Here is a 27,656-nt window from a genome sequence, read left to right on the forward strand (position 1 = left end):
ACGGTGCAACCAGGCTGTCTGGTGTTTTTTTTAGCTTTTAAAGAAAAACGATATACTGGAGTCCACAGTTCGTTTTACTCTTTTGGGGTCTAAAAAGAGATTACATGAATGGCTGAGTCTGGTTGTGTTCAGGTCTTTGCCTTCTACATAATCCCGTGTAATTCTCTTTGTGGTGGACCCTCTCGGTTGTCATTCATGGTTTGACGGCTGCAGGGTAGCCCTGAGAAGAGAGAGGAAGAGGAACACTGATACCCGAGACAAGGAAGCAGGAAAACCTGTCTTCTCTTTTGGCCATATACTGCAAAACACATTTGCTATATACTTAAGAATATATTTCGAGAAGGCAAAGCTTGATCCACTACTGTAGGCCTATGTCTGTGCAGATCATGGGTATGCATCATTTTCTTTTTGGACAACCTTTGCGTAGGTTTAGGAAAATATTGTGTTATTCAGGCTTGTATTGAGGAGGGACATGATAACCCTCTGTGCAATGTGTCGTTTTATAAAACTATGCTCCCATAAAACATCCAAATGTTTACAAAAGTCCAAAAAGGGGACACATCATTTCGGCGTTTCCAATAATAACATTGTTACATTACACAGGACTTATATGTATGCTTTTATAAAAACACTCCCACTGATGTTAATCCTTTTCCCCTCCGACAACTAGACATATAATGTGAAACATAGGTTATATCTCCTTGCTAAATGAACTGGAGGTGAGATCATGAGAGGCCATGTGTGTGTGAGTGTTTAGTTGCAGGCAGGCAGCGTGTGCTGAGGGAGGAGCTAAAGTTTAGCAGCTTGAAAGCGTCCAGCCTCTTCAGTCTGTAGTAGAGGAGGAGGCTCGTCTTCTAACGCACGGATGATGGACTTCACTTCTCGGACACGCTAACGGACCCTAATGTGCTCACGCTTAGGCACACTTTGCGGATTTAAAGGGGGTTTCGATCCATTTTTCGACCGTTTTTTCAACGATTTTGAAGACTTGAGCGGTGAGTTCTGCTCTTGTTCTTTGCGCTGCAGCTCGTGGATAGGAAAGTCTTTATGTGCCTCTTCGGTGTTCTTCGCTTTTTCCAGGTTAAACACCTGAATCTCATCTAAAATCTATAACATCTATGTCATTTGTTGTTGTTGGAGGGATACTTTGTGGACACCTTGCATAAATGTACATTTGAAGTATTCCGCTGAGGCCATTTCTTCTAAGATGGGAGCTTTAAAGTGTAAATGAAGGTTTTCTGTGACATGCCTTGTAATGGTGGTGTTTTTGCCTCATCATAGTCGGATGTGTTAACTAAGACTTTGTATTCCTACATACAGTTTGTAGACTTTCATGTCATTTCCATCAGTGATCCATTCTCTCATACACACATTGCCTGCTTGCTCCTTAAACAAAACCCCCAAAATAATTAAATTGCAGCATTTGTTGTACTGTTGTAAAAGCAGTGTTTTCTACCCATGTGGGTAAACAGCTGCTGTTCACATTAAACCAAAGAAACAACACACAAGATAAAAACTTATGTTGCATTGCTTTATTGTCACCAGACCTAAAGAAACATTGGCAACATTGCTGCTTCTGATCCCTGTTTAATCACACACACACACACACACACACACACACACACACACACACACACACACACACACACACACACACACACACACACTGTGAACACCATGTGGAGCCTTTTTTTAGGGTTGATTCTGTCCAACTTTACACTTTCTGTAATGACACCTGGCTTCTTACCTGTTGTTCTCTTCCAAATGGCCTCCTCTTATCTCTGCTGGCCAAATGTTTTGACATGCCTCCCATATCGCTCTGCATTTCTCTGAAACAAACACACTCCGACCCTGGCCTTTCTTCTCTTTCTCTGAGGCCCAAACCACAAGTTATTGTTAGAAAATGTGTACTTTATCCTGAACTGATGGGCACAATCTGGAGGTTATGGTGCGTGAGAGAGAGCAGCAGCCTGGTTCAGTGTTTAGATGGAGCTGATATGCTTTGCTGGAATCTGACTGTAAATGACCGGCAGAGCGGTCTCTCCCCTTTGGGCCTCTGCTGTTCTTGTGCTCCCCTCACCAGAGTGTGATACTGTATCACTAACTCTAATAACACTGATAGTCTCTGGCTCTCTTACTGCAAACAAACATGTTTATCTGGAAGTACATGCAAAAGCATCTTGCATGGTTCCCCCCCCCCCTCCCCTATCCTCCCTCCTAGTTCTCTGAAAAACACACACATATGCACATACAGACCCCCGCCCACACAATCACTCACACATTCAAACACTCAAAACAAACGCACAGACTCCACCCAACACTCCACCCACTGTAACAACTTCAGAGGAATGGTCAGCATGTGGAGAGGTTGTGGTAAAGGAGTTGGAAGGGAAGTGAAAACCAGGGAGGGGAGTAGTACACTCTGGTTGCTTTTAACCCCCAAAAGGTTAGTGATATCCCATGTAGTGTCCAGAGGGGCGCTGGAAGTTCTCAGTACAAACTGATGGGAACTTGCGTGTTCAGACTCCTTGTGCAATCTCCCATTCAGTACGGAGATGTGGGAAAACAGTCATTTCCCTGGGCTGCAGCCAGATCGCACCCAGGACGGTGCAGGCATGAAGCCAACCACACTAGCTTTCCATCAGCTGAGTTGAGTTAGTGCAGATGAGTTCAAAAAGGGTTTGTTGTTCATCCCAAATGAAAGAAAGAACAATGTGTGAGAGGGGGGGGATTTTGTTTTCCTGCAGCCAGAACATTTGGCAGGAAAAGACGCATCAATTTGAGGAATCTGCAAGAATTCTTGTCGCGTTAATGCAACTTAAAGTGTGAAAGTCACACCTTGCTTTTACACACGGGCAATTCACATTTGCGTTCTCTACAACCTGGCCCCGTTTGCTGACTGTCTCTGCATAGCTTTGTCTGCCAGTTGCAAGGCCATTCATATTCAGTATGACCTGCAGGTCCTGTAGAAAGGCTGGCTGGGCCATGCAGGGGTTTGTATGTTTGGCCAAAGTAGGGCTCTGAATACAGGTGATGTCCCTCTGGGGCCACGGAAAAAATAACCTGAAATTAATTTCCTTTTTTTAAAATGACTTTTTCTACCTTTTCCCTGTTGCTTGCTCTTTTTCCCACTCCGGCATTACTTTGTGTTTGAGCCATCTGTACGAGACTGTTGTGCCTGTGAGTCTGCAGCTGCCCAACCACAGGATTACACCCGTCTTAATAAGCATACTCTATATTTCCTTAATGCTGTTAAAGCAAATACACAGCGTGCATCGGAGAGTCTGCTTTAATTCATTGAATGTGGTTTCTGCTATGCGCTGGGGACTCAACATGTCATGTATCATAATAACATTTGTATTCTTTATTTGGGCATTTTATATTTTACAGTCTAATCTTATTAAAGTAAGAGATTGAGCAGAGAAGAGGACCAATATCAACTGTAACCTTGTTTTAGTGCTATAATATTTCAATAGTAACCATTTAGTATTCCTTTTTAGTTGTAATAGAAAAGCGTGTTCACACTCGCACAATAAAGTTGATCCGTGACGGACGTGTGTGTGTGTGTGTGTGTGTGTTTAGCTGTGAATGGGAGAAACCTGCAAACCAGGTCGGTTTACACACAATCCGGTTTCTTATAAGAGGTTTATATCACTCACTGTGTGACGAGTGGTTTGTCAGGAGTGCCCTCTGCATTAACTTCAGGCCTGATTTTAGATGGAATATATTATGCAACACGTTCCTCTCCAGAGAGAAATGAATGTCTTTCACATTTTTCCTTCTCTTGTTTTGAAAGAAGTTTAGAGGAAAAAAGATAAATTGTGACTTCTGTAATGGAAAACAGGCGTTCTGTGTTCCTGGAATGTTTTTCCTTCTGAATTCGCTGAACTACATCTTTATTATTATTATTCTTATCAATTGGGCTGATATGTTTTATATATTGCACCCAAGAGAGAGTTGAGCTTCAGCATTTACAAGGAACTGACACAATACCAACGTATTATTTAGCTAGACAAACAAAGAACTGAGGGGGAAGTGATCAGGCACTTGCTGTGTAAGGAAAAGTGTCCTTTTATTTCTTTAGAAGAGATGAGCAAGTTGTTTACTGAAGGGAACTGCATTTCTTTTTTTAAACATGCTTCTATTGAAACACCATAACAAACCACGTCGGTACTGCAGCGCTTCAAGTCCATTTGATTTCCCACTTGTTGGTAATTTTACAGTGTGTGATGGTATTGATTCAAGCGTCGGTAGAGAACTCATCTCTATTAGGGACTGTATGAAGATTATTAAGGGGGAGGGTTTGGAACATAAGATTAATTTGCATACAGTCCCTTACTTCTATTGCATTGTCATCCTTCTTATCATTTCTAATTATTTTCTCTCTCACAATAACTGTTCTAGGTGAAAACATTTGTAATGATACTATTCCTTATCTGTCCCATGTATCGGCTATTATCAGTGGGCTTGTTGGCACGGGGGACCACACTGTTGACTTATTACTTCCTTTATTGGCGGCGACCGCTCGGTAAGACAAAGACGGAGCCCATCACAGGTAAACAAAGCGGAAGTGCTTCAGCTGTTCCTTTTTGATGTCGACATGTTTGTAGAGAGTAAACAGCCGACAAACCAGACAAACGACTCGAGCAAACTGTGTCGTGTTTCCACTTGGGATGAGTAATGCAAACTGTTTTCATCTGTTGATCATCGACGTACCTGGACACGCTGGCGTGGTTGCACTTGCGGGTCTGGCGAGGTGAAGCGGGGGCCAGAAACGGAATATCGTCATGTGATGCGCTTTTTAAATCCTATTGCCCTGCTTGTCAAATCGAGTAAAGAAATGAGTCCTCACATTGGTTTAACTGCAGGGATTAATCGTGCACCCCCGCCCCCTCCTCCACAACTCTATGTTTAAGTCATGAGATGAATAACCTACTATGGATCGCCAAGTCTTTGGATTTGATGGTGTAATCAGCGGATGAACTGTGATGCTAACACAGCGTGGTCCAGACCTCACAAAGACCTCTATTGTGTGATTACATGACTGTAAATCTTCAGCGCTCTACTGTCACGCCACAGAGTTTGTTCACAGACTTGACTGACATCATCATCGAGCCAGCAGATGAATGAGATGTTGTCCTGCGTTGAGGCCATTTGCAGCTTTGATCGCAGCAGTCTTCCCCCCCCCATACATCTTTTGCTGCAAAGTCACAAGGAGACCAGGGTGGCAGGGAAATAAATGGATTGCTTCTTCTTTCTCGTCCTCACTGCTGACGTCGTCAGACAGTAATTAAATTGCAGTCGAGCCTTAAGCAAGTGGAAATCTAAATTCCTCTGTTTCCATTTTTGTTATGTTCCCACCGGAAGCGAGATGTTCGGCTCTAATCGTGAGGACTTCCTGATTGGTCAGCACACTTTGTTAGTCTGTAAAGGTCATCGGGTTAAAAGCGTGGAGAGCTTTTCAACCCAGGAGCACATCATAAACAAAAGGAGATTAGTGTAATCTTAATAGCATTCACTTTTTTTTATTTTAAGTGGCTTGCACATCTCCAAAGTTTCTGTAACGGGGCGGTGATCAAGTGGGACTCTGGGAAACGATGCCTCCTATCACACTGCATCCTGACTGACATGCACAGCTCATTATTGACGCTTTGCAAGTTTTTCAAGAACCGATCTCCCACTGTTCTCCGTCAGGCTTGAATAATTTGAGGCAAGGGCAACTCTGTATCAGAGGGAATAAGGTGACCCGGACTCTCCTTTAAGCACTTATCGCCTCTGCCAGTTCTGCTTCACTCGCTCGTTTGAAATGATAATTGCTCCTTCCTGCGTGGCAAAGCTGAGAAGTATGTGCACAAATGTAAAAGGGGAGTTTGAATATTCCTCAGAGCCTATTCGAGCTTGGGATCACTTTTAAAGTGGTCGTGTCACACGTTTAAACAGTGTGTGTGTGTGTGTGTGTGTGTGTGGCATGTTGGGATGGATGTCACAAAGAGACGAGTCCCGTTGCTAACCTGAAGATAACAGAGGGATGTAGAATCTTGAGTTCATGGCTGCGTTTTAATGAATGCCTTTGACTCGGAGACACATGCCTGATGGGATCATGGAGACGGTGCACGTAGTGTAGTTAAACAATTAACACAGACCTGTCGTCTAGCTGGAGGTCATGCAAAACCAATTATGGCATATTCAATGTCCAGCCTTGTCTCTGATTATCATGTGAAAAAGGAGGTTTGATGCAAAACGGCGGAACAGTAATTTGGCGCATTAATATGCGTGCTAATAGCTCGATTACGAGCAGATTAAGAAATTTGCCGATTATACACGTCTTGTCACACCTAAACCATGTTATCGTATTCAAATTAAGATTGATAAGCACACCTTGATTAACTTTGTTATTTTACTCCATTAATAGCGAACTATTTCAAACAGCTGCTTTCCTCAGGTGGCTGAACAATGAGCGCATCCATAAGCACATTGTTGCTGTAATGTATCGCTGTATAGTGTTGTTGTCTGGAGACGTATACCCTTTGTTTGAGGCAGAGAGTGCCACATAGGAAGTTTGATGCCTCTTGAGTAAAATCTCTATTTGTTATCCTGTATTTTTCCTGTTGTTTCGAAAGTCATCATTGTGTATCTGAATGCATCAGGGACATAACCACAGCAGGATGCATTACAGCCAATCATCATTGGAGAGATGATTCAATGAATAATTAATAGTACATGCAGGAAATGTCAGTATCCTCATATTATCACTCTGGGATCACACGTGTGAATCAATAATTCAGGAAACGCTGTTGGTTTCAATTCTCTGAGACGGGATGGCAGATAATGTTGTGTCCAGGAAAGGATGCCTGCAGGGTCCCTGCTCCACGCTACATCAGTTTGGGGGTCCTTGGCCTGAAGACCCCTGATGTAGAGAAGCACATTTTCAAAGAGGAAATGGAGACGGATACGTTAAATCAATGGCTCTTGATTAGCAGTCGGATCTGTTTTTAGTGGCATTTTTACAAATCGGTCTCTGTTCACAGGAAGTTTTGCCTTCAGGCATCAGGATCCTGAATCTAGTGCACAGCTGTCCCATATTATAACCCTAAAAGTGTGTGTGTGTGTGTGTGTGTGTGTGTGTTTCCAATAGTTGATGTCCTATTGATTCCTTTACTTCTGTTGAGATAAACAATCTGCTAAATTAATTTCCTGCTCTATATGAATTTGCTTTAGGAAGCAAAAACAATGTCTGGCTGGAAAGATGTTTGTGTAAGGCCTGTATTGTGTTCAGCTTGTTATGATGACGTTATTTATATTAAAAACTCCTCTGTGAGAGGATATCCTGGAGATTTGTTTCTGATGGACGTATTACCTGTACGCCGCTGTACATTCCTAAGAAAGCAATGAGACATTTTATCACCAAGTTTTACAGTTATTTTTAACTTTAGTCGTGATTTATTTAGCAGCGGCTTTTTTGTGGAGCTGGGAGCCGTCTGCTCAGCTGAAACCTTCCTCTTTACTCCCCCGTCATATTCCCAGGTGCACTGGATGAGAGGAAATGTGGTACCCCCTTTTCACACAAAGTACCGTACATAGCGCGGTGTTTTATAGCCGGTATGAAAATAACCTTCGACCCCTGAATCCACTGAAAAGATTCAGTATTCAAAAAGTTTAAAAGTAGCCTACCTGTTTTTATCTAAACCATCTATGGGTTAGATATTTAACAGATGGACTACATTGCTATCCACTTGTAAACTTTTAGCACTTTGTTCAGAGTTGGGGGGGGTAACTCCTGTGAGGACTGGACTTCTAGCTAGCTAAAATGGCTAAGCTAGCTGTCAAATACCAATTCTAATGATGGACTAGGCTGAGTAACAAAAGTAATACAGCGAGTAACTAACTACTTATGCTTTTTACTAACTGGTAAAGTTGAAGAATATGTAATGAGTAACTGAGTACATTCTTCTAGTGGCGTGGCCCCCACTGCTTTTAGTATATTGTTATGTGCCCGTGAATAGACATGCAGTCTGGAACAAGTGAATGCACCTGCACACCTGGGGGGTGAGATGGCTGATCCCCCCCCCCCCCCCCCCTGCCATCCTCTTGTTTGAATGTAAACCAATCATGCACAACCCACTCAGTTCAGCAGACTGCTTTAAGTGAGAGTTATAATGGCAGGCACAGCAAGGAGTCTCTGCCTCGTCCGTCACCTACTGAGGTCTTTTCTGCTCAACATAATGGCTCCATAAATCTTCCTGAATAGTAAACTCCACCCATGTTGCTTTTAGGGTCAGACGTGGAACAAGAATCAACAATAACATAAGTGCCAGACAAGGACAAATATTTGACCCTACGAACACAGACCTGTTCTTTTCTTTTCATACATTTGTTGGGAGGGTTGTGTATTTTTACTTGGAGTCTTACAAAGTCTCCTTTTTTTTAAACCTGACAAACAACACACTAAAGTTTCAAATCTGATTGCCGCAGTGCAGTTAAATGCAAACGCTTTGATATTTCTCTTTCACTTTGGACTTAGATGTACTCATGATACTGTTAATGGATTGGACATCGGCCTAATCTAGCCTCATGTCGAGCTCTGTGATAGCGCTCTCATCACAGGGTCCTGCCCGGACGCTGATTATCTCCATAAGTGCCTCACACTGTGCCAAAGACTAAATGAGAGACAGGTCACTTTGCAGGGATGAGTTATTGGGAGCTGGTAGAGGAGCACAAAGCCCAGTGGTTTACACAAAGCTAGCCAAATGGTTAGCATTCATGCCGCTCCCCATCCAGTGAACTTGCCATGACCTGGCCGAGTGTATCTTCCAATATGTCTGTCGCATCCTTTCTCTCTCTTAACAGATGCAGGTATTAATAGGGAGCCTCGAGGGAGGTTCGAAAGGTTAATGAATCTGTAGCCTTAAGCAATATGGCACCAGATTCCCCCTTCATAGATACAAGGAGCAGCAGACCTTCTCCTAGATGAGCAGATGGGTCCTGTGGCACCGAGCGTAGTGCGTCGCCTGTACTGTAACGGCTCCAGATGAATAGAGCTCTAATCCTATAAGTGCTATAATTGTTACTTCTAATAATATCACTTTCTTTGGTCGAGTACTTGCTGTCAAATATGATTTAATGCTTTTTAATATTTAATACACCGTTGTTCCTCAGTATGGGTTAGGAGACTACATGATTAATTTGATAAAAATACACGTACTTGTGACATGGTACTAAAGGAACAAGAAAAAGGGACAAGTGCGTCATAACATCAGTTTACCTGCCCTTCAAGCCCTTGCTAAGCCTCAGCAGATATGCCTCTGGGGCTGTGGAACATCCATCTTGTCCTCCTCAGGTGCTGGCCTCAGTTATATGAACAGTGCAGGCTTCACACCTATGAGTCATCCTGTATTTTGGATTCCCCAGATACCTTTAGTTTCCCAGTCTGCTTCGTCTGTGTATGACTGAGCACGGCAACTTTTTAGTTTGCTTCAAAGTAAAATATGACTGTGAGGAGGCACCTGAGAGAAGTTTTTAAATACAAATGTATTGGTGGTGACCATTTATGTCTTTTCTAGAGCATGGCGACCAACAACAATCTTTTTGGGCACCGAAAGTTCAATGCAAGACCGTTGAGATATTCATGCATGCATCACTGCCCCACAGAGTTAGCCAAAAAGTTTCCTAATTTATCAGAGTGCCGGCAAACCCTCCGAACATCACCCATCACTTTTCATTAAAATTTTAAAGACCTCTAGAGTTGCACAAGGATAAGCCCTGGGAGATGCAACACACGCTGGGATGTCATGTGTGTTGTTGTAGTCTCAGCAGGCATCAGAGGGAACAGCCAAGAAGGACGGAGATGTTGCGCCATCGTGGACGGGTGTTTCAGCCTCCCACTCGGCTCGCTTCAGCGTAGAAGCAGGAACCAAAGCAGGCTGGTAGTAAAGTGAAGAGTGACACAGACGTATTGGTCCGCTGGTTGAGACGGACACAAGGGTGTGACAGCGAGGCACAGATGCAGAGATAAAGGGAAAAGGTTTTAGTCAGTAAAACTGGTGTTATCTGTCTTGTCATTGCAAAGGTGAGACGGATGACCCTCCACCTACCTACAATCATTATGCAAGACGGACTGCCTGATGGCGAATCTGTCTGCTACCAGCCACCAACTCAACACGCCATTCAGTCGGCAAGCTTCTAATTTCCCACGGTGCCTGTCTGTAGGTGTGTTAGCCAAGTAGCCCATCTGTAGTCTTTGCACTGGCAGGGAGACGGGGCTGTAAATCTCTGTTGTATGACCAGGTTGATCAGAAATGGTATTTCCCCAGCTGGGCATTGTCTCCGCAGACAAACTGGAGCCACTAACTGACGCACTGATCGTCTTGGATTTATTAGCTACCGTAAATGTTTGAATGAGGACCTGTGGGAGTTGTTGCAGTGATGTAAAAGCTCTCGAGCAGAGACGCCATGTGCTCTCCAGTGTTTACTTTCTAAACGTCACCACCTACGTGGGAGCTCAGGGTGGGGAGGCAACCCAGCGCTGTCGGGCAATAAGGAGTAGTGAGTTGTGTTCTATCACAGGAACAGACTTTGCTGTGTTCTCTGTACTCTGACAATCAACTAACAGTTTCAATCCTCGTGTTTAGTTTTTTTTAAAGGCCTTGCCAAATATTTCACTGCAGCCGTTTCATGTGTGGAACTTGTTTTAGCCAAATGTGAAATAAATACCACAAAATACGGTCGAGACATTCCTGCCTTAGAAGAGTTGGTTATTGCTCTAAGGTGGAGGAGACTAAAAACAGCTTAAAGGAGACTAAATATTGAACTGATATTTGCCAGGTGGTCATAAAGATGACTCCAAACGAATGCTAATGTAGCTTTATATCCGCTGGATGTGTAAATAAGCAACCATTGTCAGCATACCAACTTTAAAAGGTCTTTTTACGCTGCCTCTAAGTGACCAAAAACATGCTATTGCTGGTTTAAAAACTATACTAAGACACAATTTCCAATTTATTTGAATCGGAGCTATATAAATCTTATGTCCTGCGTTTGTTTCGCAAAGAGGGAGATGGGAGTAGAACCTATTTCAAGTGTTTTCCAAAAAAAGCAACCCCCCTACTAAATAAAATAAATCTCAGCATCCATCTAGATAACCCAGAAGTTATCTGCACACTCACATTGAGGCCAATAAAAGTCAGAGAGCAGATGTGTTCATTGCGCCTCTTTGAGCCAAATTACAGAGTTGTCTTGGGAGTCACTGTTCTTTCATTTATATCCCCACATAGACACAAAATCAAAGCCAAGCTGCCATATTATCTTCTTGGGGATCTCTCACCGATTGTTGATGACAGCATAATTAAATACAGGGATTAAAAGAGAATCTAACATGTGTTTTATCTTGCAGAGAAACTTTATGGGCTGCTGTGCAAATTGGACATTCACTTAGACTTAGACGTTTGTAAAGCGCTTTTAAGTAACCACATGATGCGTGTGTTCATGGTAACTGGCTGGTGGTCTGAACGGCCTGTTTCGTTGAGTTTTTCTTTGTCAGTGTGGGGAAAGAAACCTAAATATTTGTTTTTGTTATCAAGGCTTTAGACGAAGCCGTCGGTGTTCTACAGTTGCATATTAAAGGGATTGGATAATGAATACCATTACTCTTGAGTTCTCGCGTCGTCATCTGCAGTAAAATCCAAACCATCACACAAAATGAACCGCAGCCAGCTGTATCAGTTCTTATGCTTTTGTAGTTGTTGGTTATAACGTCAGATGTTGGATATGGATCTGTTATTCTAGCTTGAGTTTCATCTTTTTTTTTTCGACATGTTCTTGGATCAAACCTAAAGAAACGACTTCTCTCTCTTCTCTCCGCAGATCTAAAATGACTTTTACTAAATGGCCACTGGTCGGAGCTCGGTGTTGATCCATTGAAGAGCACTATGAGTCGATGACAACAAGCAGGCCTTAATCCAGATTCCTGTTCTCCGTGCTAAGAGTCTACTGCCCGTGTGTAAGGACCACTGGGAGAACAAGAATCAAGTCAAGGACACGCTCACTCCTCCTCAGCCTGCAGGAAGATGGGAGTGAGAAAATAAAGCTCTGTGGAGTCAAGAGGAGCTTAATGAATTCCAAGGAACCTTAAAACAAACTGCTCTGCATTTGTGTGTGTCTGTGTGAGAGGATCAGGCAACCATGTGGACATTAGTTGCGACTGTCCACTGTCTTCTGGCTGCTGCTCTGCTATTGGCTAGCTGCCTCCAATCACTGATGGCCACTGAGGATGATGTCACACCGCGTATCAGTTTCTCCTACAGTAAGTCATAGATAATTACCTGACACAATGTTTTTCATGATTATTGTAAGCATTGCTAATTCCAGTGTTAAACTTGTATTTAACCAAATCCTCTGGGCACGGCATGTTTGTCAAGTTTGGGATTTTTGTGCCGGAGCTGTAAGAGTAATAGTTTGGATGATTATTTTTAATTAAAACATAGTTAAGATGCAAACATTAGCATGTCCAGCTAACTAGCTAGCTAAACTATCAGTTTGATCTTAGTTTTCCCCATCATAGTACTAGAACTAACTAGTTCCTCAATAAAAAGACTTATTTATTTCCATGTCTTCTACATGGATCATCAAGGGGAGGATGCTAACGTGTCGCCTGGGACGTCCAGCTTTAGCCTTTTGTCTTTTAGCATAATATCATGTACATGGCCATCAAGTGCATATGTATGACCTCTTTTTACAGGGTTCTTGTTTAAACACAAGCCACCAAAATAAATAAATAAAAAGTCAGCCAGAGATGTTATTTCCAATTCATTCTTGACGCTAACGTTAGCTTAATTAGCTCGCTAGCTACAGCTGAGACTCTGCTACAACACTGATCATTTCACCCCACAAAATAGACTGTTGCTGCTATAAATACGTAACAGGCTTTTGTCTGTCTCTTTGTGTGGCAGTAATTTAGGGTGAAGGGGTTTAGCGATCTGTCAATTCCACACAAAATAACATCATTTAGGTCACCGGTGAAGAAAGACAACGAGCACAGCTGAAACAAACGTGTACTGAAGCAGCCTTTACAAGCAGACAAGAGACCACAAGGGCCTGCAGGCTCACATGTTCATGTGCCAACTTGAAGAGGCCTGAACTACAAACACCACTTCCCATAAATGCATGCAATTAGAAGTTATTTTTAAATATTACAGTAGCTGTCAATTTGCACAGAATTCATTGTGGGGGTTTTCTTTTTTCTTTCACCCTGAACCTTGACACAATAATGTTTGTGTGAAGTCTGCCTTCGTACCTTCCAAAGCATTTGTCTTTTCCTTACTTGTTTGCTACTAATTGACCCATTTTTATTGGACAGCTGAATGCAACAATTTATCTCTCAAATATAAACCTAATGTCTCTCCTGGCGATTCCACTGATTGACTGGAAAACCTTTTTTTGCACCTGACTTCATCATTGCATGTAATTACTCCACACACACTGCAGCGCTCTGCTTATTATAATGATTATGATAATGGTTTAGGCTTTTATAATATAAAAACATGGTGCTGTTTTTCACTATTTGCTCAGCTAACAGCTTTTTGTTAATTGATTGATGCATTATGGGAGCTAATGACAAATGAGGGGAAAGAGAAATAAGGTTGCTGTTTGCGACTGCTTTTCACACACACTTATTGTTTAAACATTCTTCATTGTAGCTGTTGGAAAAGGACAGTTCACAAATTGATTCTTAAAGTTAGCTCCCTTGCTCCTACAATGTATTTTTATCCTGCCCTCGTCTCTGTTTTGCAAGACTGCTCATACTGTCAAATGTGCCGATCCAGCAGCAGCCAAAGTACAGGCTGATATGGATGTACGGGTGCGTCGGCTCCTGTAAACACTACCTGTCTGAATTTTAAAGTTCCTTCCTCTGAAAACAACAATCTGATGCTTGTTTTCTTCCCTCCTCTGCCAACTCAGTGAGACGTCATGCAATAATAAACATGCACCATCTCGAACCGGCACCGCTCATACCCAAGAACAACCTTTCAAATACTTGAGCCATTTAACTTGTTTCTCAGAGAACTAAATGGATTAAATTGGCCCCAAGTGTGGTTCCCAGCAACTGAGTGTTTTGCAAACCACTGATGTCCCCCCCCCCTCCCCTCTTTGCTTTGCTCCACTCAGCATTCATAATCTAAATTTCATGTATTTTGACGGCAGCAGTTAGTGATTGGAGATTCTCTCAAACTGGAGAGCATAAGTAGTAGTGTGAGACATGCTTTTCAGCCGATAATGGGGTGTAGAAAATCTTATTTAAATGTCACTGACACGGATTGTAACCTATTCATTAAGAGTACAGCTTTGCATAAACAGGCTCTGCAGCATCACTGACATGCTAAACGTTTCGTATACAAACTAGCCTCCATTCACCCATTACCATTGATGCAAAACATGTAAAGCAGGTCACCGTTTCAAATCTCCATTCTGGTTTGTAGAGTCTGCAAGAAAAAGGGAGACCTGGGCTGTTTTCTCTCAAGAGGACCCTTACCTCAACATAGCCTTCTTGCTGGAAAGGCATCCCTTTTCCCTTTTGTCCTCCTTCCCTCTCCTCTCGCTCCTTCCTTCTCTCCTAATGAGCAGACTAATCCCTCATGTGTAGTGAGTGGAGGTTTTTGTGGTCGCTAGAGTTGGAGAGCCTTGTCTGTTTTTCATTATGGCTCTTGTACAGCGAGACGGCACAAAGGATCATGGGACTTGAAGCAGCAAGCGTCGGTTAGGCATGCGGCATGTATCACTGTTGGTTATCAGAAACTTCCCAGGCAGGATGTTACTATCTTTTCTCCAGATATGAGCGGAGGAGATGATTTATTTTTACTTGGAACAATAAGGAGAAATTCAAGCTCTGCACTTATTGGCAACAGTTTACATTAATGAGCTGGTTTGAGGCGTCTGGCAGCCTCCTGGAGTCGAGAGCATGAACTGTATTGTATGTCACTCGACTCTGTTTCCTCTTAAACCAACAGTTCGACATTAGGGGAAATATGACTATTTGATTTCTTGCCAAGAGTTAGATGAGATGATCGATACCAATCACTTCTGTCCAATAAGTATGAAAGCACTGCCAGCAGTATTAAGACTGGCTGTAGCTTTATATTTAGCATACAGACATGCGAGTGATGTCAAGCTTCTCATGTGAGACTTGGCAAGACCTTCAAGTATTCCTTTCATAATAAACTACATTAACCCAAGTGTATTCAGAATCCGGTGTTTATGTGTAAGTTTGGGGATAGATGCAGCGTTACCTTTTTGAATATCCTGTATTTTCTGCATGCTTTATCCTCCCATAAAATGGACATTTAGAACAATATGTGTTAAGAATAAGAATCCTTGTTAATCCTGTTTCAGCCAGCCAAACCCACAGCTGCAAACGTAGGCATCCCCTGGCTGTACCTTGCATATGCAATACTAACAAAGGAAATATTCAGACCAGAAGGTAACATTTTCTGTCTAACATTTTCACACAGGCTGCAGGTAAAGAAGCAAATTCAAAATGCCCCCTTAAGCGGCGCTGGCCGAGCATGCTGTTTATGCTGTACTCGGTGTCCTTTCCCATTTACGTTTGGTTCATGTTCGGCGAATATTGTGCGCTTTCTCTCATGCATGCTAATCCAATGACCTTGGCAGTGTGTGGATTGCGGTGCAGAAACACAGGAGGGGCGGCGAGAGAAGGGGGGGGTCAGTCCAAATGCTCGTGACATGCTCCGATGCCCACCTAAAACCCGGCAAAAGACACGCCCACTGATCCTGAAAGAAAAGCGGTCTGTGGCTTCCAGCAGAGGTGGCACTCACAAGTGCCTGCATGCAATGCCATAACAGCCGCAACAATAGAGCATAATTACAACACATCAACTCCCTCTGTTGCAGACGCTTTAATGGCTTCGTCACTTGCACGCTCCAGGGAATGTACAGAAAAGGTCAGTCTTCGCAGATTTCGATCAGGAACATTTGATTTGAAGACAATGGCAAGCAGCGAGGAATAATGGTGTAGCTGGTAATGAGGATGGACAGGGAGGAATGTGAGGTTAAAGAGAGTCATTAGGTGTTTTTTTTTTGGATTACTGGGATGCAGTGTAGATGTGTGCAAGATTATAAAGTGGTTTGCTTCATCGCTGTTAACATATTGAAGCAGATTTGTATAGTTTTACAATAACTGACACACAACCATATTACATTTATTTAACTTTTCATAAAGTAAAGACTCATGTAGGCTTATATAGTTTCTGTGCTGCTGCCTGTCAATCATTCTGGACAAGTCGCACAGCATTGTGTTTTATTATATGACACACATTTTAGTGTCTCATTGCTTTCAAAAAAGCTTTTTAATTTTTGTTTCTATAAAATTCAGCATAAAGGAGTTTTGAAGCCGCTATTATATGAAGATAATCTGAGATTTTAATCCCATTTACACGTAGTACCTTCATTCGTTTTGGGTGGATTGGATAGATATCCGATCTCAAGGTTAAATGTATCCAAGAGGCACTAAAGTCTCATTGAAATCTAATTGTTGAGATGTTGAAAAAGTGTAAATGCATTCCTCTGGTCAAGAAATATGTTTGTATTATATTTCAGAAGTAGTAAAACTGGAATAAATATAATTCTAAAATACCTTCATGTTTTGATAAACTGATTTATGTAAGTATTATGATAAGTGTCTACTCTTTTTATGCCCTTAAAGATGTATCACTACCACACACCATTAAAAACAGCAAGACTCTACAGAAATAAGCCGGTGCTCAGGAAACACTTGAGGTTTTCACGTCTGCGTTGAGGCAGAACTTAAATGGTTAAAGGCAGGCGTCTCATGTATCTTTCATTAAAAGTCAGAACTTTCCTGATTCAGTTCCAGTATGTTAATGCGCTCCACATGCCTCTTATTCCTACGTGTGTGTGTGTGTGTGTGTGTGTGTGTGTGTGTGTGTGTGTGTGTGTGTGTGTGTGTGTGTGTGTGTGTGTGTGTGTGTGTGTGTGTGTGTGTGTGTGTGTGTGTGTGTGTGTGTGTGTGTGTGTGTGTATGTAAAAAGAGAGGGAGAAGTGTGTGTCCCTGTGAGGCCTGGCTGGCTATAGGTTATATAGACTGAGCTGAACGGTCCTGTTACACTGTCTGATTTTATAGAAAGCTTATCCGCCGGATAGATTTTTATTTATTTTTGAAATGGCTTCCTTTTTTTTTTTTTCGGTAACGACCACTTGACAGTGTGCTGTGTGTGCAGGTGTAGGACTCATGTGTTCATGATACGAAGTTGTGGTCCTTATCAATAAGAAGGACACCTGTGACGGAGATACAGTTGGATTGTTTTGGAACTATGTGAAGGCCCTGATCGCACAGGCTCCTGATAGTGTGTGTGTCTGTGTGTGTGTGTGTGTGTGTGTCTGTGTCTTGTGTTTGTGTGCCTAAAAGAAATGTGCTTGACCACTTCTCCTTACTACTTTACTCTGTGTGACTCCTGCCTGCTCTTCCCATCAAGGGCCTCTTCTCTCTCTCACACACACACACACACACACACACACACACACACACACACACACACACACACACACACGGTAGAGGGCTGTGTCTGCATGCTGTACTTAAAGGCCTTCAACACAAGCCAGTTCAAAGTGAGTGCACTTAGTAAACTGCACACAGCTCCACTGCTGCCTTTTGTGAAATTGAATGTGTGCAAACTAGAAAATGGAAGAATTATTTGCGAGCATGTGCAAGCCAGCTGGTTTGAATGTTTGCAGTACCAACTCAAATGCCATTTCTTTTTGTCTATTAAAGTCCTCTTGGCCACATCATATCATGTCATTCATCAAGCCAATCTTGTGTGTGTGTGTGTGTGTAAGGATGTTAGTTACAAGATAAAGAAAACACTTAGCAGAAGAAGGCGGATTAGGAAGTTCACGATCCCTCCATTTAAAGTTACAATTCTTAAGATTTCAGTTGATGCTACAGCAAACCCTGCAAGCGGCTACATTTTCAGAAACGCGACAGAAAGTGTAACGAGTGTGTCTGTTCAAGAATACAGAAAATGTAATATTTTCCTAGACGCATTATTGACGTACGATCGGTGTCGGGGCTGACCTCGGTGACAAACGTATCGCGTTCCTGTTAATGCTTCACAACAAAAGCTACTCTGTGTAGGAAATGTTGAGTCGGAGTTTAGCAGTAACTTAATACATCTTTGATACAAACAACAATGCTGGATTGCACACGTGCATAATTTCCTGTGAATCTCTCGTGATCGTGAACGTAATTTGAATCCCATTGGCGGACCCTGCCACTAACGATGAAACTATGGAGGTATTGAAAGGTTTGTTTTTATGATATTAACTATAATTTGAAAAGAATATATAGTTTTTGAGTGGGGGAGGCTGAACTTGTTTCCTTTTTTCTTTAGAAGCAAACAAACATTTCTTAAAATCTGAATTTTAGTGACATTACTGTCTTTAAGGGGAGGGTAGGAGGAGGATGAAGAGGTGGAAGAGTCATCCCACACATGACAAGCACAGGCACGTCTGTTTTGTGTGAGGAAATTCTAACGACTGTGCCTCCCCCTCTCTCTGTGTTTCAGCCTGTGTTTGAATAACCCACTCAGATACCACATAGTGAGTGTCTCTCGCTGTCTCACCAAGCTAATATCCAGGATTTTCTGGATACACCACTGCGCTTCATCGCTCCGCTGTTTTGAGTGTTGGGTGGGTGCGTGCCAATCCAGAGTGCATCATTTGACACCTAAGAGCCAATAATTACAGCCCAGCATCATGTCTGTGTCAGCGCCTTGTTCTCTGCTGTTGGAGGTATGCAGTGTGTTATGCACCAGCCTGGTACATCAGGGAGATGTTCTTCTATTCTGGGGGCATTCTGCAGTATTTTGGGATTTGACATTTCCAACCAATATTCTGTCATTTTATGGTTTTCTGTTGTTGCCCTGATTTTTGATCCTGCACATGTGTGCACGTGTGGCACCATTAACACCTTTTTTGCTTTTTTTTTTTGCTGCATAATCCTCTCACACACAGCAAACACTGGACTTACACACTCTCAGGCTCTGGTTATTATCTGCAAGGTGCAGCTGTCTCTCAGTATGATGTGTACACACTCGAACATGGTACACAGCATATACAGTACACACAAAATTGCAGCAAAGCCCCAGAATCATTCGCAGTGATAACAAACAACACATCTGTGAGCCTTATTGCCTGGCCCTACAGATACTGCACACTCTCTCTCACACTGATTCAGTGCTGTCAGCTTTTATTTGCAGTCCAGTAAAGTGTGATTTTTTTTTTCTGCCCCAATTTCTCTCCATCTTCATGTGTATCAGGGTTTGTAGAGTTTTTACTCGCTGTACATTCAGGATCTATTCCTGTAGAGTGTTTGACAGTTCAATAAAGACCGGGTAAAGCGTTCATGTTAAAGGGACACTTCACCCCAAAATCTAAAATACATATTTGTACGTTGGAGATGCGGACTGTTGAGACGTCTGCCTTCTCTTGAATATAATGCAACTAGATGGCACCCGGCTTGTGCCTCAAAGTGTTCAAAACTCAATCATGACCTTATTACTCAAGATAGACCGCAGGCCTTGTTGTGAGCAGTTTGATGCAGGAACTATATTTTCTACTGAACTACACCTGCCAACAAGTGAGCACGAGCCTCCGTGATGCAGGTGGCGGTTGTAGTTCGGTCTCCAACACTGTGCAGACTTACAAATAGCATACAGCTAAGATGAAAAATATGTTTTATATAAGAAGGAAAATAAAATATGTGCCCCAACTCCTCAAGCCCTGCCCCTCCATCAGAGGTCGGTGTCCTCTAACCGTGCAAACAAACTGTGTTTCCGTGCCGACTTGGCTTGCATACTACAGCAGCTCTTGGTTGCCAGTCGTCAACAGCGACGAAATAGCCATCACTTGGCCAAACATCCCGAGGATCAGATGACCTTGAAGCGACCCCTGTCCGCTTCAGTCGGGAGCTCCTGCGCCGCTATCAAGTATATTGTCAAATCAAGTCAGACGGAGAGCCTTGAAGCTGCGTGCTGTTGTGTGGCTCTGGCGTACAGAGGGCAGAGATTGATAGTGTTTTTTTGGGGGGATAAATGTGAGTCGTGCATGTAAGATAAGCAGAGCTCTGTGTGAGATGAATATCAGCTGTGCTCCACTCTCTTCTGCTTTGGGTTTTCTCTGCAAGTGAACCCCTTTGTCCCCGTTGCCCCCTTTGCCTTGTGACTTGGCTCATGCGGCTTTAGTAAATCTGGGGCATGTTTACAGTCGGGGCTTTTAAGAGTGTCTTGGCAGGCGTATATACCTACCAAGCAGCCAATCAATCGTCCCAACCTTGGAGTACTATTAAAACTTTAGAAAGAAAGTGGGATGATCCTGCAGCGTTTTCTCTGAAATATAACGCCTGCCAAAGTGCTGCCATGTATTTTATTTCTCAGCGACACTGCGTCTGCAAGCTGGCACCCTCTGATGATATCTTAGTTACCTCAATGGGGAGTGAGCACACACTGAACACTCAGCTGTGACGTGAATGAAGGGATTCAGAGGAAATCTTAATTGATGTCACTGAGCTATTTAGAGGTCTGGTCACTGATGGAGTTATCCAGAATCTATTTTAATCTTTGAGTCAGAAATATGGGGCTATTTGGAGATATAAAATTGTATTAAAGTGTCTGGAACATGAATTATTTTTGATGATTCATAAGCCTTTATCCTTGAAGAGCACTCACTATCTACACTCTACATAGTCTTTGTGCTTCTGTTAAAGGTATAGTACAACATTCTTCTTCCAGCGAAAGTTAGATGAGGAAATTGATGCGACTCATGTACGTACAGCAAATGTGAAGCTACGGCAAGCAGCCAGGAAACAACGAGCCACTTTCAAATTTAAGATATCTAGTTTAAAACGATCTATTTGTGGTTTTAGAGGGGCCATGTGCTCGCTCTCTTGTGCGTCTCGCAGCACTTTGTTTTGAGTCGATGCATGTTGCTTCATCGTTAAGGCAGCTGACATTAACACTAGCATGTGTAGGTAGGGAATATGATATACCGTACATATATAAGAAGAAGACGTATAAGCTTTCCCCTCATGTATCTCCGTTTTGATTCTAGAAGTGTGTAGCTGTTCGTTGTGTGTGTGTGTGTGCATAGATTTAGTCTGACTCTCTCTCAAACATTTCTCTGATCACAGAGCAGCTGCTCTTTGAAATCCTTTGTGATGTGTTTTTTTTCCTGCCATCTTTACCTCCACTTGAAGAATATAAACATTACCATCAATGACTACAATGAACACACTGCCAACATTGAATTTCACCTTATTAATTGCTGCCAGTGGAGAAAAGATATCCATTTCCTAAATCATTGTTCGTTTTGCATGAAGACCTTGATGCATCTTTTCAGCTGTGCCACTGCGCTCTACTTTGGATTATTGGCCAATTTATTTTGCAGCTTGTAGGATTTCATAACCACAAAGAACGGAGGCAAAAATGCACAGTTTGACTTCAAAGAACCTGTAGTACTAACTAATTCAACATGTTCACACCGACAATAAAGCAGCCGTATTGTTGGAAGGTGTGATATGATGAGCATTAGCGGAGGTTGAGGGCCCCGGCTCGGTGACAGCCAACTGATTAAACAGGCGTGTGATGAATGGAGTTGGTGCCTGGCTGTGAAATGGCCTGCAGATGCCCGGCATTCTGCTGCAAGCATGTCAAAACACACACAACTAATCGGCTGCATTGCAACGCATTGGAAAGCATTGGAACGCATTACAAGTCTCCCAAAGAACCGACCGCTGTAGATGCAAGAGGAGAGAGAAAGTTGAGTTTCTGTTTGAAATCGCTGTAGCGCGACACAACCGACGGTTTGTTACTGGCTTGACCTTCTGCTCTTATCAAACATCCATCTCCGAGTGCTTTGAAAATAACATTTTCTTCTCTTGTCTGCATGTTTCTTCATAGGTCAACATCTCAATCCAATCTTCCTGGTTACTAAAACTCCCACTCATACCCTGACCTCAATCCCCCCCCCCCCCCACACAGACACACACACACACACACACTGCCGCTAAGTATCCCCAGACTGCTCTCTGAGTAAAAGTTTCATGAGTTTGCTCTCCTCTGCTCGTTATGCCATTGTCTGTCTAAGAGGATGTCACTGCGATTTATGTCAGAGTTTTAATATGCTGAGGGAAGGCTGTTTTTTGGGTCCTAGTGAATTGCTAAGACTCGGGGGAGCCGTGACAGTCAATCTATGATATGTCCCCCTGTTGAGAGGAGAGATGGCACTCCTTTGTCTGCCATCGGCGGGGTCCACTGGGATTGAAAATGTCTCCCTTTATGAGCATTTAGGACATTTGAACAGACTTAATTTACCTTGAAATAAAACCAGTTTTTCCTTCCCCACGTAGGAACACTTGTATGTTTTCCTGCCCTGCATGACAATAGGAAGTCTTTTTTTAAAATGTTGCATCCCCTCCCTGGATTTTAATACCGGGCTCCTCTCTTGATTGCCTCCAGATGTCACGATGCTTTAAACAGAATGAGGGCTGTTGATCTGGAAAAGGCCTTAGATTTGATTTTGGACAAGATGGGGCCTGTGCAGCTGGCTCTCACTCCCGTAAGGGGAAAACGATCATCTGCCAAAAGTGCCTGGAGTGCTAGATGAACCATTTGTTTGCAAGCATATTGTAAAGTTTAAGTCGTGGGTTGTAAATGTTTATTGCTTTTCTTACTGGCTCCATTTGCATTATGTACCACCTGGAGTGTTCGAGATAAACGCACCACTGGTGACTGAAATATCTAAATTTGAAAGCAGTTTGCTGGTTCGACACGAGGAAAACTGTTTAACTGCAGCAAATATTATTGTTGACCACTCCAGATACGAGCCAGTAATCTTATTTGGACAAGCAAATGGACTCCGTGACCTCCCCCCCCCCCCCATACATACTCACAGCCAAAACGCTGGGGGATCACATCGAGTATATTTAATATGTTTGGAATGGGACGCAATGGATAAACATTTACAAAGATGTAACTATGTAAGCAATGGATGCACAAATATCTGATTGCATAAGTCTTTGATGACCTCTACAAGATCTTATCGTCTTGTTGATGGATATCGAGCGATAACATCGACTCATCCAGATCCACATGAACCCCAACTCAGCTGTTTCTCTTTCGATGCTTGAAGGTCTTGAATGAACCATAATCACGACTTCCTGGACCCTTTTTGTTGCCTTTTCTACATCGGGTCGTTTGAGCACCAAAGTGAAACTGAAAAGTGGCCCATTGTCCTCCTCCTGTTGCACAAACTCCACTTTCACAGCGGAAAGCGGTAAACAGATGCCACTGTCGAAGGAAACGCTTTTAAAGGAGCAATGTGTACATTGAATCATTATTTAAAGTAACAGATTTGACTCGTGGCTCACTGCTAAAGGGATCTATTTGAAGAGGGTTGTCGAGCAGCACAATGAAGGAGACGTAGATTAGTGTTAAGTGGAAGAAGCTTCTTTTTTTTACTCTGAGCAGAGCACTGCAGAGAGAGAGAGAGAGAGAGAGAGAGAGAGAGAGAGAGCTGGCCAGCACAGGGAAGTGTGGACGTGGCTCACTGACGCACACGTTCTCATGGAGCTACAGTAAGCTGCCGCTTTGAGAGGGGGGGGGGGGTAAACGGAGAGGACAGGGAGTGAGGGCCGCAGAAGTGACAAGTTGCATGTTTAGGGATAGTTTGTGTATCGCACATTGATTGACTGCGGTCGACTCAGTGTTGTGCTGGATGTGTGTCTGAGAGATTCCCTTGCACTAGACAATCTCCCAACAAATAGTTTTCTGTAGATATTTTTAATGATGTCTTCTGAATAAATTACCTATACTATAAATACAAATCTCTACGTTTTCACCTTTTTTATTTATTCTTTAGAAAGATTGGAATGAATGTAACCAGATTAAATCAGTTTGGACATGAACACGTTATAGTACACATGAGGGGTTTTGTATCTAATAACACAAATCAAATGTTTTTTCTGATAATGAGATGACACTTTGGATCTTTTTAAATCTTTAGCTCTGTGATGTGGAAAGCTTTGATTGTTTTCCTCCATGCAGAAGGCAAAACCAACTTCTTATTAGTGTGAGCGTTTTGTAATTGGGGATTTATTTCTGCGTGTTTCTTGAGCATGTTCTGTACCCGTCTGCTCCTCTCCGTTCTGTCCTGCTATGCGATGCTAATCTCCAGTGTGTTTTTGTTGTTTACCAGATGCGAAGGAGAGGTCGGCCAAGAGATTCTCTGTGGACGGCGTCTTCAATTACACTTCCTTGCTGCTCAGCCAGGAGGACGACATGCTCTACGTCGGAGCCAGGGAGGCGCTGTTTGCCCTCAGCCTCTCGGACATCAGCAAGACCAAACTCCAGAAGAACGTGAGTCTGAGCGTGCATCATCAGAGGAACGATTGCAATTATAATGGCAAGATTCACTGTTGGTTTATGTTTGGTTTATTTCCACTCTGTAAACATTTTGATATACGAGAAACAATCCTCTTCAGTAGAATCAGCGTGCGCCTCTCAGTTTGCCATTACTTATTCAGGGTTTCCTCTTCTTTCATCTTCAGCTGACGTGGGGCACTCCTGCTGGAAAGAGAGAGGAATGCAGCTTCAAAGGGAAGAACCTGGAGGTGAGAGGCATCTTTTTTTTCCCGCTCCCCAGCAAACAAAAAACGCCAAATAATGAAAACACCTCAGGAAGATAGTTGAATAATGACAATATCGAGAGCATGGCTTTTCTTGCACGCCGTGTTTGTTCTTTCCTCGCAGTCTCGTCTGCATCGTGTCGTGAGGAGATAAAAGGAGCATTGAGTTCTGTGCCAACAAACCTTTCCACCATTTACAAATAGATTCATCAAGTGTGCACGCTCGCCGGGGAATTGCTCTTTTCTGTGCGCTGCTACTTTCTCTCGCTCTCTGGCTGTTACCTTGTTGTCATGCCAGCTGTTGTATCCCTAGGCGACAAACCTTGGAAATCTTTATACTGCAGTGTACAACTCGAGTCTCCGTGTTACAGACAAACCCACCAGGCAACTGCTGTGTAATGCTGGGAGGTTTTCCCAACAGCGTTTGAGGAAAAGGGAACATTTTTAACCATTTAACTTCTTCTATCCAGTTTCTGAAGCATTTCTGTTTGTTGTTGTTGTTCTGAAGTATTTACTTTACAAGCTCCAGTATTTCACACACGTTAAGGTTGTTTAGAATATCTTGTGGACACATGGACCTTCACACTCTCTTCATTTGTTCCCCCATCCAGACTGATTGCTTCAATTACATCAAAATCCTCCTGCGGCTGAATAGCACTCATCTCTATGTGTGTGGCACTTACGCCTTCAGTCCTATTTGTGCCTATATAGTAAGTATAACCTCTCAATCTAATCTATTTCTCACCTTCCAAATGTTGATTTTTCTCCTGTCATCCTTCTTTGTATTTCTCTCCACTTCTCTCGCTAGCGCAGCTTTTATTTCTTTTGAATTTTTATGTATTTGTTTGGCTGTTCTGGACGAATCGAGCTCTTTCATCCACCGTGTCAGTATTGGATCTGCGGTTATCCAAGCGTAACTAAATGCTGCTGAGGCACTTTAGCCAGACAAGTCAACAGGGGGTACACGAGCTGTGTGGTTTCCAGCGAGAGGGAAGCAGGAGATCTGTTTATCTAGCGGAGGAGTAAATCTGGAGTGATGGTAACCGGCAGGAGGATGACATTGATTTCAGTGATAGGGAGGAAATCGAGCTCGTTGACAGTTCGGCTCTTAAAGCGGGACTTTAAACTCGGCCCCTTTGACGTCAGAGGGAAAGAAAAACATCGTCTCAGACTGTAGATGACTTGGCAGGACTTTAGGCCCTGAACTTGGATTCCTAGCAACTCTTAGCCCGTTTGGTCTGAGTGAACACTCGTCATGTTGACGGAGACCAGAACTGTGTGTCACCCAGACGCTCTCTGAGATGCATAATATTAACATTAATAAATGTTTTATTTTCATAGCTCTTCTCAAAACAGTCTCGGCGGGTTTAACGGGACACTGAGTAACAGGACACTGAACTGAAGCCAAGAAGATACGCTAAACAATCAGATGACCGACATGGATTAAAACAAGCCCCGACTATAATAACAACTCGTAATGATGAAGCATGGGAAGATTTTCCAGGCAATACAGGCGCTCGACACTGTCCCATTCGATTAAACGTTATTGCTATTACTGCAAATTGCCCACATCATTTCTTTTTTTACTCACCTTCCCATATGTACATTAAATGCTTTATTGCTCAGTGTAATTGTCCCACTTCTCTGTACTGGCTGCAGAGAGATGTCTTCTATTAACAAGCTCAATGTAAATGATGGGGAACAAAATCTACTTTCCTCATTCTGTGCAATAATGCATCGAGCTGAAGCTAATATATATATATATATATATATATATATATATATATATATATATATATATATATATATATATATATATATATATATATATATATATATATATATATATATATATATATATATATATATATATATATATATATATATATATATATCTCTTCGAAGCTACGGCCTGTGAAGTATCTTATTACTACTGTTTCAATGCACATATAGGCATGTTCGTTTTAAGATAATCAAATGTGAGATTTTGCTGCTTTTCTAAATGTCCTTGTTAAACTTCTTTGACTTTTGGACTGTTATCGGGACAAATCGAGTATTTTGAAGACGTCACCCACACTTGCCATAACGCAGCACGATGGCGTCTTTCTTTAGACCCTCCCTGCCCGCTAAACGCCATCATGTTTCAAACTCCCCGCCCGCTGTTTGTCACACAGGCTCTCTGTTTAAAAAAAGCTCAGCCCCAAGATTACTCAAGTGATGTCATGTTGTCTGAGGCTTGACGAAGCTCCCCCGAAGCCAAAGAAGACGTTACTGTCTTCAGAGGCTGATTGTTGACCTACTTATTGCCATATACACTTGAGCAAACCATATTCTATGTATATTAACCAGCTTCAGGCACCGAGGATTATGTTCTAAGGCCTTTTAATTAACAACTTCTGGCACTAAATCTCAGTTCTTATTATGAGTGAAGTCCTATCATGAGTTGTATTCCTGTGTGAACCATATAAACTGCCTGCAGACGGACTTTCTGAAACTTTGAAACTTTGCAAATAGGGTTGTTGTTGTTGTTCTATATTTTTCTTTTTGTCAACAAAACCCTTGAAAAAGACCAAAAGCAACCGTACATAAGTCCTTCTCTTAATATTTCTCTGCTCGTCTCACTCAGCCCCAAAGTCTATTTGTCCCAGTTTATGACCTAAATCTTTAAAAAGGGTCACAAAATGTTTAATTTAAATGTTTTTTTTGTATTTTCTTTAAAAGGCTCAATAAATTCCCGCAACAGCTGGTCGCTGTAGTTTTTAGCGAGCATTACAGAACAGGAGTAAAGATATTTCAGGGACTATTCTGAGCAAGGGATTAATACACATTAGGGAGCATTAAAGGCAACAGGACGGTGTGTGTGTGTGTGTGTGTGTGTGTGTGTGTGTGTGTGTGTGTGTGTGTGTGTGTGTGTGTGTGTGTGTGTGTGTGTGTGTGTGTGTGTGTGTGT

The 27,656-nt window shown here is 42.5% G+C and overlaps 1 protein-coding gene across 2 annotated transcripts in view; it reads left to right on the forward strand.

The window, feature by feature from the left end:
- Nucleotides 1-733: 733 nt before the first annotated feature.
- Nucleotides 734-27,656, forward strand: part of LOC115025818 (semaphorin-4B-like) — a 41,448-nt gene continuing 14,525 nt past the window's right edge. The window contains exons 1-5 of one of the 2 annotated variants that reach the window (XM_029458295.1): nt 734-995; nt 11,860-12,298; nt 24,277-24,437; nt 24,605-24,691; nt 25,318-25,416. In XM_029458295.1, the coding sequence (XP_029314155.1) occupies nt 12,178-12,298; nt 24,277-24,437; nt 24,605-24,691; nt 25,318-25,416 (468 nt within the window). In that variant the 5' untranslated portion in view covers nt 734-995; nt 11,860-12,177. The remainder of the gene's footprint in view (nt 996-11,859; nt 12,299-24,276; nt 24,438-24,604; nt 24,692-25,317; nt 25,417-27,656) is intronic. The other variant, XM_029458302.1, reaches the window with a different exon arrangement.

This window comes from Cottoperca gobio, chromosome 3 (assembly GCF_900634415.1).
Source record: "Cottoperca gobio chromosome 3, fCotGob3.1, whole genome shotgun sequence".
NCBI lineage: Eukaryota > Metazoa > Chordata > Actinopteri > Perciformes > Bovichtidae > Cottoperca > Cottoperca gobio.